Genomic DNA, 17,419 nt, shown 5'->3' with positions numbered 1-17,419 from the left:
CCTCATATACATAATAATATCTGTTCGTTTTGAGTTTTGATTTTGCTCCTTACTTTCAGTTGAAAAAACTTTTTTTTAATTTAATTTCTAATCGTTTTTCAAATAATGCCAGGAAATCCAGCACCCCCTTCATAAGCAATTCCCTTTCCCCGTGAAAAATTCCTCCATGGAAAGATCCCACGTAACCCCTCCCCATGACTCTCCCCCCCCCCCGCCACAAGAACAAATTCCCCCTGAAAAAGTCTGTATACTTCCCAATAACCAATACCATATGTGAACAATGAGCAAAGTTCATAACGTGGCACAGGACTTCAAGGTGAGAATTAAATTTTAAAAATTTAATAACCAATACCATATGTGAACAATGAGCAAAGTTCATAACGTGGCACAGGACTTCAAGGTGAGAATTAAATTTTAAAAAAACAAGTTTTTTCAACTGAAAGTAAGGAGCAACATTAAAACTTAAAAAAAAAGACATTATTATTTATATGAGGGGGTTCGCCCCCTCGTCAATACCTTGCTCTTTACGCTAAAGTTCAAATATTGTTCCAATTCTTTAAGAATGACTCCTGAATCACAAGGGCCGTTTAATTAGTATAAATAACTCTTTTCAAAGAACTTAAAAAACTTTAGCGTAAAGAGCGAGGTATTGACGAGGGGCCGAATCCCCTCATATACATAATAATATCTGTTCGTCTTGAGTTTTAATTTTGCTCCATATTTTCAGTTGAAAAAACTTTTTTTTAATTTAATTTCTAATCGTTTTTCAAATAATGCCAGGAAATCCAGCACCCCCTTCATAAGCAATTCCCTTTCCCCGTGAAAAATTCCTCCATGGAAAGATCCCACGTAACCCCTCCCCATTACTCCCCCCCCCCCCGCCACAAGAACAAATTCCCCCTGAAAAAGTCTGTATACTTCCCAATAACCAATACCATATGTGAACAATGAGCAAAGTTCATAACTTGGAGTCCTTCCCCCGGGGACTGTGGGGGATTAAGTCATCCTCAAAGTCATAGTTATTAGATTTTTCGACAAAGCAAAATGGCTATTTCAAAAAATTTTATCAGGTGACTTTGGGAAAAATATGAGCGTGGGAAGGGGCCTAGTTGCCCTCGAATTTTTTCGGTCGCTTAAAAAGGGCACTAGAGCTCTTAATTTCCGTTCAAATGAGCCCTCTTGCGATATTCTAGGGCCACTGGTATATCAATACGATTGCCCCTGGGGAAAACGAAAAAAAAATCAACAAACAAATAAACACGCATCCGTGATCTTTCTTCTGGCAAAAAATACAAAATTCCACATTTTTGCAGATAGGAGCTTCAAACTTCTACAGTAGGGTTCTCCGATACACTGAATCTGGTGGTTTGATTTTCATAAGATTCTATGATTTTTAAGAGGCGTTTTTGTTAACACTAAACTTACTGAAACTTATGTGTTTGAACTCAGCATAAAAATCCGATTCTTTTGATGTATCTATTGGTATCAAAGTTCCGTTTTTTAAAGTTTCGGTTACTATTGAGCTGGGTCGCTCCTTACTTACAGTTCGTTACAACGAACAGTGTGATCATAGTTTATGCAATATGTGAACATAATCTGAGCTTGGAAAGTACCAGGCTTCAAGTCAACAAGTGAACTTTTTTGACTTTCAAAACAGGGTTCTTATCTTCTTTTTTGTCATTGCTCTAGCTACTATAGTCTATTTTAGTCATTACTATAGTCTATCTCGATAAAAAAGGAACAAAAAATTCTGAACAGCATCTGTTTTTCTTTGATTTTAACATCACGCTAGAACTACATTGAAATGTTCATAAATTGGTTTGAAAAGTTTTTATCAATACTAGCTTGTTTCCAGGGGTGTTGTTTCGGGGTGGGGGGGGGGGGGCAAGGGGGCAGTTGCCCACCTAATAATTCGGATAAAAAAAATTTATATAGCCCCTCCCCTTGACTATCCGCATATGGACCTCTTGCCCCCCCCCCCAAAAAAAATGCTGGAGTTACGCCCTGTTTATTTCCTACTATTGGTCTAATACTATGTTTTGCCAAATCCATGTTACATATTGAAAAAACTGTATTCAAGACTTCCATACTTTCTAATTTCAATAAATTATGCCTTAAATTCTAACTTTGAATAGGCAATCACAATTTTTTTTTAATGGAGATGATAATGGGATACATAATTGGTGCTGTAATCGTGCGTAATTTGATTTTATAGATAAGTGTGACTGCAAATTGACAGACGTCGGTTTCCGCAGAAAATAGTTTACCACCATCTTTCAGTTGATAAAACTAAAGTCATTAGTTGGCTCCCAGAACGGGCTAATCGGAACAACTAGAGTACATAAAAAGTTAAGTTATCTAGAAACAGGGATGAGGATTAAATTCCAACAAACTAAGCCAAACCAAACTAAGTGCAGGCATGTTTTGAAAAGGGCATACAGGCAATATATTAGGAACGGGTTAAAGTATTAAGCTTAAACCTTCATGAACACAACATTCAGGTTACCAAAAGGATGTACGAGCATTTTTTCTATCACAGCTTGAGAATTTAGTTAACACTTTCAGGCCGTGTTGAGAGAAATGTTGAACTACCTAAAAGGCACCCTGTGCACTATTAGTATGTACAATGGTATTGTAAAACTCTTTTTAGTTCTTTATTTGTATGCCTTTTATATTGGCAGATGTAATGGTTTACGTAAATTCCAAAGATAGATGATAAACGTTGGTACATGGTCTTTATTAAATAACGTGAGAATACACATAGAGAAAATAAGGTAGCACAAGAACAACTAGCTACGACGAAGGCGAAAGATGGACTCCTTTAGAAATGAGCCAAGAATATAACTTTCCTGGAACGGAAGTTCCAGCTATTGGTTGTTCAACCATGCCTGGGAACGGACCCTTTCCCACGACTAGCCTTAGTCCCAAAAGCCCCCCTGGACTGTTCTCGTTGACATATACATGGCCAAATCTCTAAGAAACGAGACACCAGTAAAAGCCTTCTCGAATTTATGTTCCAAATACTTTACAGATTCTCCCCCCTGTTTTAAGTTAAATTTCCCAAATTTGGCTTATCCCCTGCTCGTTAAACCCTCAAACTTTAATTGAGTTCAAAACATTCCCTTCCCAAATTATTCACTTCTCGCCTACTAACATTCTTCAGCATCAACTAGTAAAGAATTACATAATATAAACACTACACAATACTTGCATAAGTAAAAACTTGCATAGTATAAACGAACCACACTAATAACAGTAGTCGGAAACTGGATATTTTAACACTTCATTTTTCTCTCTATACTTTAAAATAGACTTGTTCCCCATACCCCTGAATTTTCATGAGGACAAGAAAAGTTGGGATTATGTATAAACTTCGGATTAGAGCAAAAGGAATGACCGAGAAAGGCTAATTAATCCTGAAAATATTGGCGACAAATAAATGAAATTGCATAAACTTATAAATAATGGAATAGATATGTCAACCATTGCAGTTTGATTGGCCTACCATGCTGCAATGCCGTCAAGATATTATTACCAATAAAATCCTCGGGGTTTTATTGCTGCGGAACGCCTTGAATTTGACCTATTTGGGTTTGCTCTACTAACTTGTGGTTTAAAAAATGGCAGTAGTTCTGTTGATATCTTTACATAACTATTAGCGCTACGCATTAAAACCATCCCATGAGGCATCAACCTCATCCTACGAGACCACAAAACCAGCCTCCTTTCCACCTTTTTTTTTTCTCATCCCACTGGACCTCAAAACCAGCCCCCTTTCCACCTTTTTTTTTCTCATCCCACGGGACCTCAAAACCGGCCCCCTTTTCATTGGTATCTAAACCGCCCTGCGAGGAATCAGTACCATCTCGCAGTGCAACAAAAAAAAACATCCCGTGAGGCATCAGTACCATCCCACGGGACCTCAAAACCAGCTCCCTTTTCCTGGGTAGCCAAACCGCCCTGCGAGGAATCAGTACCATCTCGTAGTGCAACAAAACCATCCCGTGAGGGATCAGTAACATCCCACGTGACCTCAGAACCAGCTCCCTTTTGCTGGGTATCTAAACCGCCCTGCGAGGCTTCAGGACTATCTTGCAATGCAACAAAAAAAAATCATCCCGTGAGGCATCAGTACCATCCCACGGGACCTAAAACCCAGCTCCCTTTTCCTGGGTTGCCAAACCGCCCTGCGAGGAATCAGTACCATCTCGCAGTGCCTTCTCATTATCATTGAGTCCAAATTTTACCCTCGTCAGCGCAGAAAAAAATTCATCGGAAAAAGAAGACGTGTCTGCCTTCCCCACTATCTGTTCTATCTGCTCATATTACTTTGCAACCTTGTACGCATCACCTAAACAAAAAAAAAATTCTGCACTATTCTCTAACAAATACCGTTTGTAGGACGGTCTGATCCCCTCCTTGAATACATTAAGAGCAAATCTTCCAAGGACTACACCATCATCCCTGGCTTCTACGGACACCCTACATGACCTTCCTAATTTTTGCATCCTTCTATAGAATAGATATACCCTTTCATCTTTAAATTTGAGCCACGCCTACAAACTCTGCAACGATTTTGCCTACTATTGTGCCTGGGTAATATGCTACAAGTAATACACGTTTTAAACTTGAAATATTTATAATCGAGGGGAGTCAAATAAAAAAAATTGATATATGACATTTATCATCCACTGCTGTGCTAAATCAAAAGCAACCTTTTTGTTATATCCTTTTTTCACCGTGTCCAATATAGGAATAATAACTAACATATTGAGATCAAAATTTGAAAAAGCACTTGCTAAAAAATTTTAAATGTTTGTTTTAAACACAGCTCTTTAATTACGGACGCCAGATTTTGGGCAATAAACTTCACCTTTAACAACAAGGGTCTAATAAAATTTACTGGGTTGTTTAGTCGTTCTAAATCACTTACGAAAGATAATATGTCTCAAATCCAATTGCAGTTGGTCTCAATTAAAACACTAGCATCAAATGGAGTCACACTTGAGAATTAATTTTCGATTATCGAATTCAAAAATGTTAAACATTGGTTGGAAACTGTCAAATATAGATCACACGTCGACTGTATAAAATCAGGTAAAAAAAAAACCAAACGTAGAATGGCTAAGTGAAGGTAGAAATCGACCGGAGACTCTCAGTTTTAGAAATTTTAATTAGTAGGTAGAAGCTATCGCGAGGAAATCCTTATTAAGCATTGTGTAACAGCCTATTTCAAAATGATCATTTAAAAGAAAGTGTTTTTCAAGAAGGCGCTTTGAATAGAAGAAAGTTCAATAGCTCGTAACGTTTCGATATCTTATTAATCAGTCTTTTGCAGTATTTCCAGCTCAATATCACAGCAATTTTGGTAGCTGGCGAAATAACTCTTCAATATGTTGCCAGTATTTAGCGTAAGATGTCGTAAGTACTTATAACGGTCACTCAAATGTCACTTGGAGGTTTTCCCCTAGTGATTTATGCTCCACTAGTTTTAACCGCTTGCCACCACTCTGTAAACCTCTGCTTAGTTCTTTATTTGTATGCCTTTTATATTGGCAGATGTAATGGTTTACGTAAATTCCAAAGATAGACGATAAACGTTGGTACATGGTCTTTATTAAATAACGTGAGAATACACATAGAGAAAATAAGGTAGCACAAGAACAACTAGCTACGACGAAGGCGAAAGATGGACTCCTTTAGAAATGAGCCAAGAATATAACTTTCCTGGAACGGAAGTTCCAGCTATTGGTTGTTCAACCATGCCTGGGAACGGACCCTTTCCCACGACTAGTCTTAGTCCCAAAAGCCCCCCCTGGACTGTTCTCGTTGACATATACATGGCCAAATCTCTAAGAAACGAGACACCAGAAAAAGCCTTCTCGAATTTATGTTCCAAATACTTTACAGTATTAACGTGGAACTTTCAGGGCTGTTGAGGGGCAAGCTGGTCTAAATCATAACACATTATGTCCATGCAGGTCATCAAAAGAACGTATCATCGTGGTTGCAGCGATAGCTGCAACCTATTAAGAGACGAACACGGGCCATAGTAGCAAAAACAATAGCCTACAACTCCTGAAAATTATTTCAGATTGAAACACAAAATACACCATTAGAACCGCTTGTCCGAAAAAACTATAAAGAAACAAATGACGGAATTTATAAGGGATTGAATGACATCATAGCCGTAAGTTATAACCTATGCTAATGCAGAATTTAGATATTTCACTTATAATATAGAACGAATCGTGGTTGCAGTGGTAGTCGTGGTGGCAGCGATAGCTGCGACCTAGTAAGGAACGAACACGTCCAATAGTAACAACAAAAATAGCCTGAAACCCCTGAAAATGGTTTCTGATTGAAACAAAAGTACATCATTGGAGCCACCTTGGCCGAAAACTAAATCTAGAAAAATTACAGTCCCTTGGCTTGAACAAGAAGGGAAATCTATTGGCTTGAAAAACAAGGAAAGTGGCTGCAATCACGGTATTCTCCATCAAAAGCATCTTTTTTCTTTTTTTTATAACGAAGAATAAAAATCTGGCCTATATTAACTGAAATATTCGAATAAAATGTAATTTTTGACAATAACTATTATGCTAAGAATGATAGAATAGTTAAATAGTTCTATTTGTGCAATAATACCAGAAAGCACTGATGCTGAGGCTCTGTTCAAAGCAGCTGAAATCAAAATAACTCGAGCTGATACTAAAACGCAATCATTAGAGAGAATCGAGGCTGGGGAGCAGTCCATACAAAGAAGTTCTGAGAAGACCTTTTGATATCTGAAAGCATCGAAAGACTACATTTTTAGTTATTTTCGACAATAACTAATATACTAATGAATGATAGAAGACTTGAATAGTTCTAATTGTGCAATAATACCAAAAAGCACCGATGCTGAGGCTCTGCTCAAAGCAACTGAAATCAAAATAAATTTAGCTGATGAAGCTAATACTAAAACACAATCATTCGAGAGAATCGAGGCTGGAGAGCAGTCTGTAAAAAAAAAGTTCTGAAGAAGAACTGTCGATACCAGAAAGCATTGAAAGACTAAATCTGGCAGCAGAAACTACTCAAATACCAAAATGCCTCAACCTGAAGAAATAAATAATAATTAAAAAAGAATGAGATTCAGAAGACAGTGCCACCTTTAACTGTTGCCAGCCCCAAATAATATTTTTATTTATTACATATTCAATCTTCTGTGCTAATGGAGATCCTCATATAGGAAAATCCTACAAGAACTGCATGGTTGGTGCAATGGCTTGTTCCAAAAAGTTGAATAACCAATATAGAATTAATAGTTGAATAATCCGTTATAGAATTGGTACTAACGAACATGGTCAGAAAAGCGAAGTATCCACCCAGGGAGAAAATCTAACTGCTAGGAATTATGTCCAGGAATTGTCCAGGCAATATAGACAAAATTGACAAAAACTGGCTTTATTATCAATAAAAATATCTTTGAGAATATTTTATTGACTATGAAGAAAAAAGAGCAAAACTGTTGATGGTAGCAGAAAAGAGTAGCAGAAAGGTAGCAGAAAAGAAAATGGTAGCACAAAAGAGTTGCAACGAATCTCAGGACAACCTATTGAACGATTTGACAGGAAAATTACATGTTTTGTCTTTTGGTATCAAAGGATGGAGTTCCATTAGACGATCTTGTATTGAAATAGCTCAAATCTAGTTCTCTAATAAATCGATAAAATCTAGCAAGCGAGTCAGGCCAGACATACCAACAGCAAATTATTGCAGATCTGGAAAAAAGCAATCTCGACTGCTGTCGAGAACGGAGCACATTCACATTTAACTTTAGAACTAAAAACTGGTACACCGTGGTTGTAGCGGCAGCAGCAGCCTAGTAAAAGACGAACATGGCCAATAGCAACCAAACATAATAGCCAATAATCCCGAAAAATGGTGTCAGAGCAAAACACAAATTACATTACTAAATTTTCAAGATGTTGCTCTACATCCAGGTTGCAGCGGTAGCTAGCAACCTAGTAAGAGACGATCACGTCCAAAGTTAAGAAATATAAAAACACATAGCTCCTAAAAAAAAAAGAGTCAGATCAGAACATAAAGGGCACCATTAGAACCGCCTTGTCCGAAACCCCTATATAGGAGACTTTCTGTCCCTTGGGTTGAACAGCAAGGGGAATATATTGGCTTGAAAATCAAGAAAAGTGGCAGCTACTAAAGCATTCTGCCTAAACGGCATTTTTTTTTTCTTTTTTAAGTTTTTCTTCCACGGATAGCTTGGCACTGGAACATCGTAGAGAGTTGTTCAATGACTCATTTTAAAGGAAAGTAATGGGGTTAAAAACATTGTGTAATTAAAACAAATTATTTTTAAAATAGAGTTTTACGAAAAACTGCATATTTCATGTTAAAGATTGATCAATAACGTCATAATCGTAGGATGTAGCCATGTCGTCTCTTACTATTCCAATTAAGAAAAAGCCATAGACTTTTCCTGTTTGTAATTTCATTTAATACAAAACCATCTATTAACCTCATTTCCTACCTTAAACGCAGCACCGTTATTCTCGTACATAGTTACATTAAAAGACAATCAATGGAATTACAAACCATTGCACACATTGGATTTAGTTAGCTACTTGATTCTTTGAGGTTCGTCTCTTACTCTTTCAAAGAACAATCTGTAGTCCCTAGTAACTGAAGGAATCATTATATAGATGATGTCGTTGTAAAGGATTTCAATGCAGACAGGTTTTGTTTCGATCTATTCTTTGATGACGTTGATGGCGAATCTTTATTCAATAAAATACAAATAGTGATGGAAAGAGCAAACGTAACAGTAAAAAAAGGCGATGGTGGAGAGGGGAGAAACCGAGAACTCGAAGCCAAAATTTGGAGCTAAATTCGAATTGGATTCACACTCTTCTGGTCTCGCAATAGGCCGAATAAGTATCAAAAAGGCGAAGGCAAATGTCGAGATTTTTTAAACTAAACAATTGGCTTAGAAAAACTTTGGCTTCGAAGTAAGAGCAATAGAAATTGAAAGCCCGCATTACGGTACAATTCTACGTAAACAAGGTAAGACAAATGAGAGAAGCATTATAGCAAACATCCAAGATCGAAGCAAAACGATGACGAGTTGAGGGATTTCCCGGCAGATTATGTGAATGTCTATTTTACTACAATATTGGAGCAATTTCCTAACCTAAGTGAATTTGTTAATGATATTATGAGCTGTATTCGCAAGAAAATTTTGTTATAGTCATTTTGTTTTGTTTTTTTGTTTTTTATTTAATTTGCAACCTTATTTAGTCTTATCGACATTATTTCCGCAATTGCCACCAGCTGTGGTAAAGTGAGTGTATGGTGTTGTAAAGTAATGTTATATATACCCTCCCAGCTGTTACCAGCTGGTATAACGTAATTTTGGGTTGGTTCCTTTTACTACCTTTATAGGGGGTATGATTACGGTCCTAAGGTAAGCAAACTTTTGTAGCGTGCCTTAGACCAATTACTTTTGGGGCGTACCGACTGGGTTTAATCGAGAGACTAAAATAACATTATAGAGAGGTTTGATATAGTACAATAACTTTTATTATGCATTAATGGTTATATGCTTTAATGGTGTTATTATGCATTTATATTATACATAAAGGTTATGTTTAAATACGATCATTAGAAGAACGAACCATTGCATATATTAGACTTAGTTAGCTGCCTGATTCTTTGATGTTCGTCCCTTACTATTCCAAAGAAGAAAAGGCTTTATGGTTTTTCCTGTGTCTAATCAGGGCTTTCTGGGTTGCAGCGGTAGCTAGCAACCTAGTAAGAGACGATCACGTCTAATATTAAGAAATATAACAACCCATAACTCATAAAAATGGAGTCAGATCAAAACAAGAAGAAAACTATTAAAACCTCCTTGTCCGAAACCTCTACATAGGAAACTTAGCTTCCCTTGGCTTGAATAAAAAGGGAAATATATTGGCTTGAAAATCAAGAAAAGTGACTGCAACCACGCTATTCTGCATATATGGCATCTTTTTTTTCTTTCCTTTTTCTTTTCCACCTCAGATAGCTTGGCACTGGAACATCGTAGAGAGCTGTTTAATGGCTCTTTTTAAAGGAAATGGATGTGGTTAAAAACCTACTGTAATTAAAAAATATTTTTAAAATATTTTCAATTTTGTACGAGTAACTATATTTTTCTATAGCACTGTAGTAGCTAGGTTGCTAGCTATCTCGAAGCCAAAGTTTTTCCAAGCTAATTGTTTAGTCTCAAAAATCTCGACATTGGCCTTGGCCTTTTTGATACTTAATAGACCGACTGCGAGACCAGAAGAGTTTGCATCAAAAATTAATGAATCCAATTCGAATTTGGCTTGAAATTTCGGTTTGGGTTCTCGGTTTCTCCCCTTTCCACCCTTACATTTCTTATTTTTCCAATTACATTTGCTTTTTCCATCACTATTTGTATTTTATTGAATAAATATTCGTCATCAACGTCATCAAAGAATACATCGAAACAAAAAATTTCTGCATTGAATTTTAGAGCAACATCTGGGGAATATTTTCGACTTTCATCGGGTACATATGTGTTTGATTCAATGACCTTTTTTAAATCTAATTCCTCAGAGGTTGTTGCTTCCTGCACATTATCCAGTGGACCTTTTTCTTTTGTCATGTTTGATATCCAGCCGAAATGCCTGAATAGAAATGACCAAATATTCACTTTCAAATTTGAATTTCTCTTGTTTTTGATTTCAAGGATTGTCACGATAATAGTGACCGAAACATGGATTTGAAGGAATGCTTGGGATGCTTTGAGCTTTTGGCTTCTTGACGTATTTTGTTCATATAATTCAAAATATTAATCATATTTATTGCTAATTTAAATCGCTGAAAGGGTTAATCTCTACTTCTTGTCCCCATATTATATATTTGGACAATTTATCTTAATTGAGAACTTTTAATACTGCCATTGATGTTTTTTGTGATAGTGAAAATGACATGGTATTTAAGTTCCAACAACGGTCTTAGGGATAGTACCACTTTAGTTTTACAGCTGAATTTAGCAATTTCTTTGCCACAAGGTTGTAACTTAAAACCCTTGAGCGTCTTCTTTACTCAAACTAGAGAAAAGCTTATTAGGACATGTATCGAGATATACCTTAAAATTGTTAGCAACTCCTTCTTTTTTACATAATCCATCTTGGGTTATTTTCATGTCTGATTATACGAGTCTAAGTTCGTCAAGAGTTGCATTCATTGCAAAACGCTGACCTTCAATTTTGTCTTCATATCTGATGTTGGCATTTCTAATGGTAATTTCTGAATTTTCTGTAGCCTTGGCAATTGTTGGCTCGATATTAGATATAAATGAAATGAAATCTGACAACCAATTGATGGTCTCCTCCCACCTCAAAGGCTCTATTAATATATAAACGTCAGATAAATGCAACTTCCATTCTGTTCCAGAAAAGATATCCAGTATTGGGAACTCAAAAATAAGAGATTTTATGTGACCTGCCTTTATTTTGCATAGAAGATTTGAGTCTATAAGGGCTTGTGACCTTAAATCAAAATCTTCAATTAGACATTTTCTAGAATATTGGCCTTCTTTCACAGCGTTTATGGATCTATAAGATGAAGTTTTGCTTAATATAGAATCTATTATCATTGATAAGGCTGTATTCATAATTATACGATTATGTATATTTTGAATTCACAGAGACGAGGCGAGTTCACTTTTAGTTTTTCTTTTTAAGTTTTTTGAATTTTTGTAATCCCTTATTAAAATATATACAAATAATTTTGCAGTTACCAGTTTGTTTGATCTATAAGTAAGTCAAATATGGCACCATATACCAGAAAAACAACTTTTCAAAGGACGGATTTGTTAAAACCCTAAAAATATTATTGTGTTTTGTATAATGTACTTGGTGTTTCGACCTGACACCATTTTTAGGGGGTTTTGTGCTATTTTGCTTGGTCACTACCGGCCATGTTCGTCTTTTCCCTGGTTGCACTTGAACAACGATCTTGAAGACGAAAATGTATCTTTTTCGTAAAAAATTGATTTTGTTAACAGTTTCAATTGCAAAGGTAGAATCGATGTTACTGAAATACTACAAATATTTTTGAATTTTATATAATAACTATCGCTGCAACCCGGATTGTCCAAACTTTTCTAGGTGACTTTTCTACAAGATCAGCTCTTTACAAGATAATTTGAATTTTCGTCTTTAGCTTAATCTCTTGTTGTTCTTTAATCTTTTGCTATATATATATATTAAACTGTCAATCCAAATTCTTTTCTTTGTAGTCCTACTATGATGGTGATTTTTTTTTCGATATTATGAGAAATAGAAACACACAGCTCGATATCTATAATTACAAATAATTTTCTGACCTTTAAATGGCGGGGGGAGCGTTAGCCCTGCTTCATTTAGTTTCTGCTCGTTTACAGTTTGACTCGGTTGTTTAGTGAAATTTCCCTTTTTTTGGGTGTTTCATTTATTTATTGATGGTGATTTATGGTAGTCTTACGCTTAGGAAAGATTTGACTTTATTTCTACTCATCTTTGGTTTAGTTAGCTCTTTACTTTTCGTTGAACAGCTTCTGTTGTGGAAAAAGCTTTGCAAAATTAATGAAAGAAAGGTTGAAATAGGTAGGTCTCTAACGCGAATCAAGGATGATAGACAGCCGAAGATTGTGCTTGTTCGTCATCAAATTGAGTGGGAAGAAGCCATATGGAAAGATTAGAACTTCATGGAAAGGGGTGAAAAATGAAGCTTTGAACTGACTGGGGTTGAGGAGAAGCGTAAAAAGCTGCGTCAGCCTCTGGCGACTTGGTTCCGCAATGAGTTGTTAGTAGCAATAGCAATAGTAGTAGAAATTGGATCATCACATGTAAAATAGTCTAATTTTTCATATCTTTCAGATATTAGTAACTTTTGACTGTGGGATATTTTGGTGAAAAATTTAGAACGAAATAACTTCATTTTTTATGTAGGAAATAGATCAAGAAAAGTGAAAAAAATTGATGCTAAGAAAATACTGTCCTAGCCTACCTTTAAATGTTTAACTGCAAACTTGCCTGTACCCTCTGGGTCAAATGCCTCAAAAACTGTTTCCACTTCTTTTAGCTGTAGAGATATGCCTTCATCTTTAGTCATCTCTACTGCTATTAGGTTTCTAAACATAGGAAAACATTAACAAGCTTTTTATGGTCGAGAAAAAGCTTTGGTTTAAAACTAATTATATGATAAGAAAAAAAATAATACTAAAAATACTAAAATACATGAAATACAAAATTACTAAGCCTAAATAAAAAATACAAAAAGATACACAAAATAGTATTAGATAGAGAGTCCGCATCAGGTTATTCTTTTTTTAAATGCTTTTACCTTTACTGAATATGGAGAGGCTTACATAAGCACCAGGAAAAAGGTCCATTTTTCACTAGGGAAATAGTACGAAAGCAATGCTGTACTCCATCTATAACAATAACTTTTTACAAAAATTCATAAAAAATGAATGGTTAGCATAGGAATGATGGGAAACATTTTTCACTGGGGAAATAGTACGAAACCAATTCTGTACTGCCATCTATAACAACAACTTTTTAGAAAAATTCAGAAAAAAATGAATTGTTAGCATAGGAATGATGAGAAACATACAGTTAAAGATATAGTAATAAAAGAAATTGGTATCTAATAAAAGCTCTTTCTAATAAAACTACGGGTTTTACTTAATTAAAAACTATTAAACATTCAAGACTTACTTTCAAGAATTCCGTAAGCCATTTTAAGTTAATTGAAGAGTTCGATGAACTCAACAAAGATTAATATGTTCATAAGACATATCATATTTACCGTGATGTATATGTGATATGTATAATCCGTAACAACTGCAATTTGATACTAAAAGTGTAAGCTTTGGTTTAATATTGCTTTATTTCTAGATGGCATGCATGCATAATGCTTTGTGCATTTGCTAAAAGAAAATATTTTTTTTCAAATGAAGAACAGAGCAAGGTTAAAACTTAGAACGATCAGAATTTGTTATATATATGAAGGCACTGATGAACTCCTGAGCCTCAATTCTCTCTAAGCTGTAGTTTCAAAATATTACAAATCTGTATTATATAATAAATGAAGCAAGAGTAAAACTGTAGCAAAAAGAGAGGGGGCTTAACGGCCATTACCCCCCCCCTTCATATATAAAGTAAACTATTTTAGTTTTAATTTTTCTGATTCAACCTCTTCTATCATTTGAGACTTGGCTATTTAACATGATTTCATAGCCGTTCCTAGGATTGGCGGTCCCCAGGCAAAAATTATTTACACCCCCCATCCCCTCCTGACTCAAATTTAAGCAAAAACGCAGAATCAAAATAAAAATTTGGATCAAAGTGGGCAATCCCCCAGCCCTGCCCCCCCCTCCCCAACCGCGGAACCCGGTGCCACTATCCCCGTTGCCCCCCCTCCCCTTCCCAAAACGGTTCTGATTACAGAGACTAAAGAATATTTAAACTAATCCTATATTTATGATTAAAAAAACAGAGAGTTTGTATTTGATATGCTCTGGTCGATGTTTAGATTATCTTTCAATGACCAGGATAAGTTCGTGGTTGTCTAATCTGGTCGTCCTTCAGCAAATCCTATGATCTAATCCCCTTTATATCCCAATAAATAAAAACATTAAATAAATGTTTCCCTGTAATGCAAGAATCTCAATTTGTTTACAGTTTCAGCATCATAATGAGTCAAGGAGGAAGCAATTTCGGATCTTCAGGAGATTCGATAGATCATCCATAGGAGAGAGGTTATTCATAGGAGATTCGAGAGGTCATCTAAAGTTTAAGATGGATGCAACGTTTTGTTTTGCATCTATTTGGGCTTAAAATCAGAAAAACCTGGGTACGACCTACTCAATTACTGCTAACAATCTAGAATTGTTGCCCACGCACAAAAACAACTTGTGAAATCGATACATTTACTGAAGCGAGGCATTTACCAAAATTTAAAAGCTAATGATAATTTAGCCAACCTGATCTTATCTTCAGTAAGCGTTTATACATTGGGTTTCCCTTAGCTCAAGGATTTAGAAATATAAGTTTCAAGCCGGTTGTAGAAATACAAGTTTCAAGCTGATTTCGGGGGGGGGTCCACGCTTCCAGCTTGATTCTTTTGTCCATTAGATGTCCCAGGCCCTAACCTAATCTTTTTATATTAGAATCCTACAATAACCTAAAGGTTTCTTTTTGCCAGGAACCAACATCATTTTTAATTTCACTAATGTCTATATAAATTTTTTATGCATTAGATGCCCCAAGCGGCCAAGCCCCAACCTATTTTTTTATTACAGTCCCCTTGGCCCAACAACTTACATGTGTTTTGTTTTTTTTTTACACAGATTTGCAGACTTTTGGCTGTTTTTTTAGCTTCATTGTTGGGAATTCCAACATATTTTTATGTATATTTTTCTTGTGCATTTGTATCCTCTTGGATCAAGGATACGAGTTTTGAGACGCTTAATTATTTGGAGGGTTGTGAACCCAACAACGGCTAATGGAGGACACTGCGTTAAATCGGGAGGTATTACGCAGATGATTTTAGTGTCCTAGATATGAATATTAGCGAAATAAATGAAGTTTTGTTGGCTTCGAGTCTAAGGCGCAATAGTAAGTTCAGAAATATTTTAAAGTTTAAATTATTTTTTTTAATTACTGTTATTCTGTTGTTAATTATTGTTATTAATCATTGTTAAATGTTGATATATGTTAATGTTGTATGATTTTTTTATGATTTGTTATGAAAGTTTTATATAATTTTTTGTTATGATTTTTATGATTATATATAATTCTTTATTATTAATTACATTAATTACATATTAATTACAATATAATTTTTTAGTGATTACTTATCCAAGTGGCATTATTTGTACAGGTGTTGGATCGAGTTAAGATGCAAAAGAGTCGCAGCGTCTTTTTCACAGTCGGAAAAAACCTAAAAGAATAGAAAGATAGGCTTAGAACTAGTATCAGGTTATTAGGAAGCCACGCTAGTGACAGTGGACAAGTATGCCTGTGAAACTGGGATCTTTTGAGGATTAGGAAAATACTCAAGATGTTTTCCAAAGGAATTCTCTAAAGATAGTCTTCAGTACTCGCTTAAATGAACGTGCATCAAACATACTACGAAATTTATATTCCTATGTTTAAGATAATTATATAAAAAAAATTGTAGCTTAATGTTTTTCACACATAGTTTTAAATATATACAACAAAAAATATACGTTAAATATAGTTAAAACCGCATGTCAAGCATTACTACGCATGTCAGCCTACTGCCAATAGCTCACCGAAGCACCAAGCCGCCTGAGGCCAACACAGCTACGCATGCTCCTCCTCCATCCCAGTCTATTAAAACTCCCTGTTTACACCCTCCTAGGAAGTTTCCATTTGCCTTAAATATTTCCTTACCATATCCTCCCACCTCAACCGAGGACGACCTGCTTTTCGTTTAGCCCTAGACGATTGGCCAAAAAGGAGATGTTAAGCACTAAGATGCCCAAGAAATATTTTATTCCCACTAAAAGGCATATTTATTAATTTTATTATAAATTTTTGCCTCTTAAAAATGTTCTTCACATGTACATCTTAAATATATACAACTGGAAAAATATGCTAAATAAAGTGAAAAAGAATAGCAAACACCTTGTATCATGCAATAAGCTGTCCAAAAATTCTGTTTAATCCTACTTTCTAGGGCTATGAGGAAAAAAGGAATAAGATAGATAGGTCACCGATAGGCTGGCAAAAATCATGTTTTTCGCTATCAAGCTGTGGGAGGCGGAGAAAGCCAAAAAAAAAAGAAAAGAAAAAGCCCGTCCACGGATGGGGTTTGAAAAACTCACAAGAAAAGATTTGAAGAGAGTAGGAGGTTCATCCGACGGATTAAAGAGTAAAGCTGCAAATGGAGGGGGTGGAGGAGGATGAGCGTGTGCTGTTATGTTGGCCTCCGTGTTAGCTATGTTATTCGGCATTGCATTGGCCTTGTGTTAATCCCACTTTCTACTGCCTATTGCCAGAACTCAACCTTGAGTTATTCTACCTTTGATTAGCTTTCCAGCGGTGATTTTGAAAACTTTTCCATCTTCCACTTTCTAGGGCTATGAGGAAAGAAGGAATAAAATAGATAGATCATGTTTTTCGGGTGAAGGACGATAGGCTGCCGGAAATCACGCTTTTCGCAATCAAGCTGTGGGAGGCAGGAGAAATAAAAAAAAAAGAAAAGAAAAAGCCCGTCCTCGGATGGGGTTTGACACAAGAAAAGATTTGAAGAGAGTAGGAGCTTCGTCCGATAGATTAAAGAGTAAAGCTGCAAATGGAGGGGGTTGAGGAGAAGGAGTGTGTTTAGT

The 17,419-nt window shown here is 35.8% G+C and overlaps 1 protein-coding gene across 5 annotated transcripts in view; it reads right to left on the bottom strand.

Moving 5' to 3' along the window:
• The window catches only part of LOC148955839 (centrin-1-like), an 86,981-nt gene that overhangs the window by 57,891 nt on the left and 11,671 nt on the right, over positions 1-17,419 (bottom strand). The window contains exons 1-2 of one of the 5 annotated variants that reach the window (XM_089108374.1): positions 15,920-15,943; positions 13,066-13,189 (exon numbers count right to left, since the gene is read on the bottom strand). In XM_089108374.1, coding sequence (XP_088964500.1) covers positions 13,066-13,170 — 105 coding nt within the window. In that variant the 5' untranslated portion in view covers positions 13,171-13,189; positions 15,920-15,943. Of the gene's footprint in view, positions 1-13,065; positions 13,190-13,869; positions 13,945-15,919; positions 15,944-17,419 lie in introns of those variants that run through there. The other 4 variants (XM_089108376.1, XM_089108373.1, XM_089108371.1 and 1 more) reach the window with 4 other exon arrangements.

Source organism: Artemia sp. Qi Xiang Cuo, chromosome 2 (genome assembly GCF_049724085.1).
Source record: "Artemia sp. Qi Xiang Cuo chromosome 2, ASM4972408v1, whole genome shotgun sequence".
Lineage (NCBI taxonomy): Eukaryota > Metazoa > Arthropoda > Branchiopoda > Anostraca > Artemiidae > Artemia > Artemia sp. Qi Xiang Cuo.
This window is presented reverse-complemented; position numbering and strand designations above follow the sequence as displayed.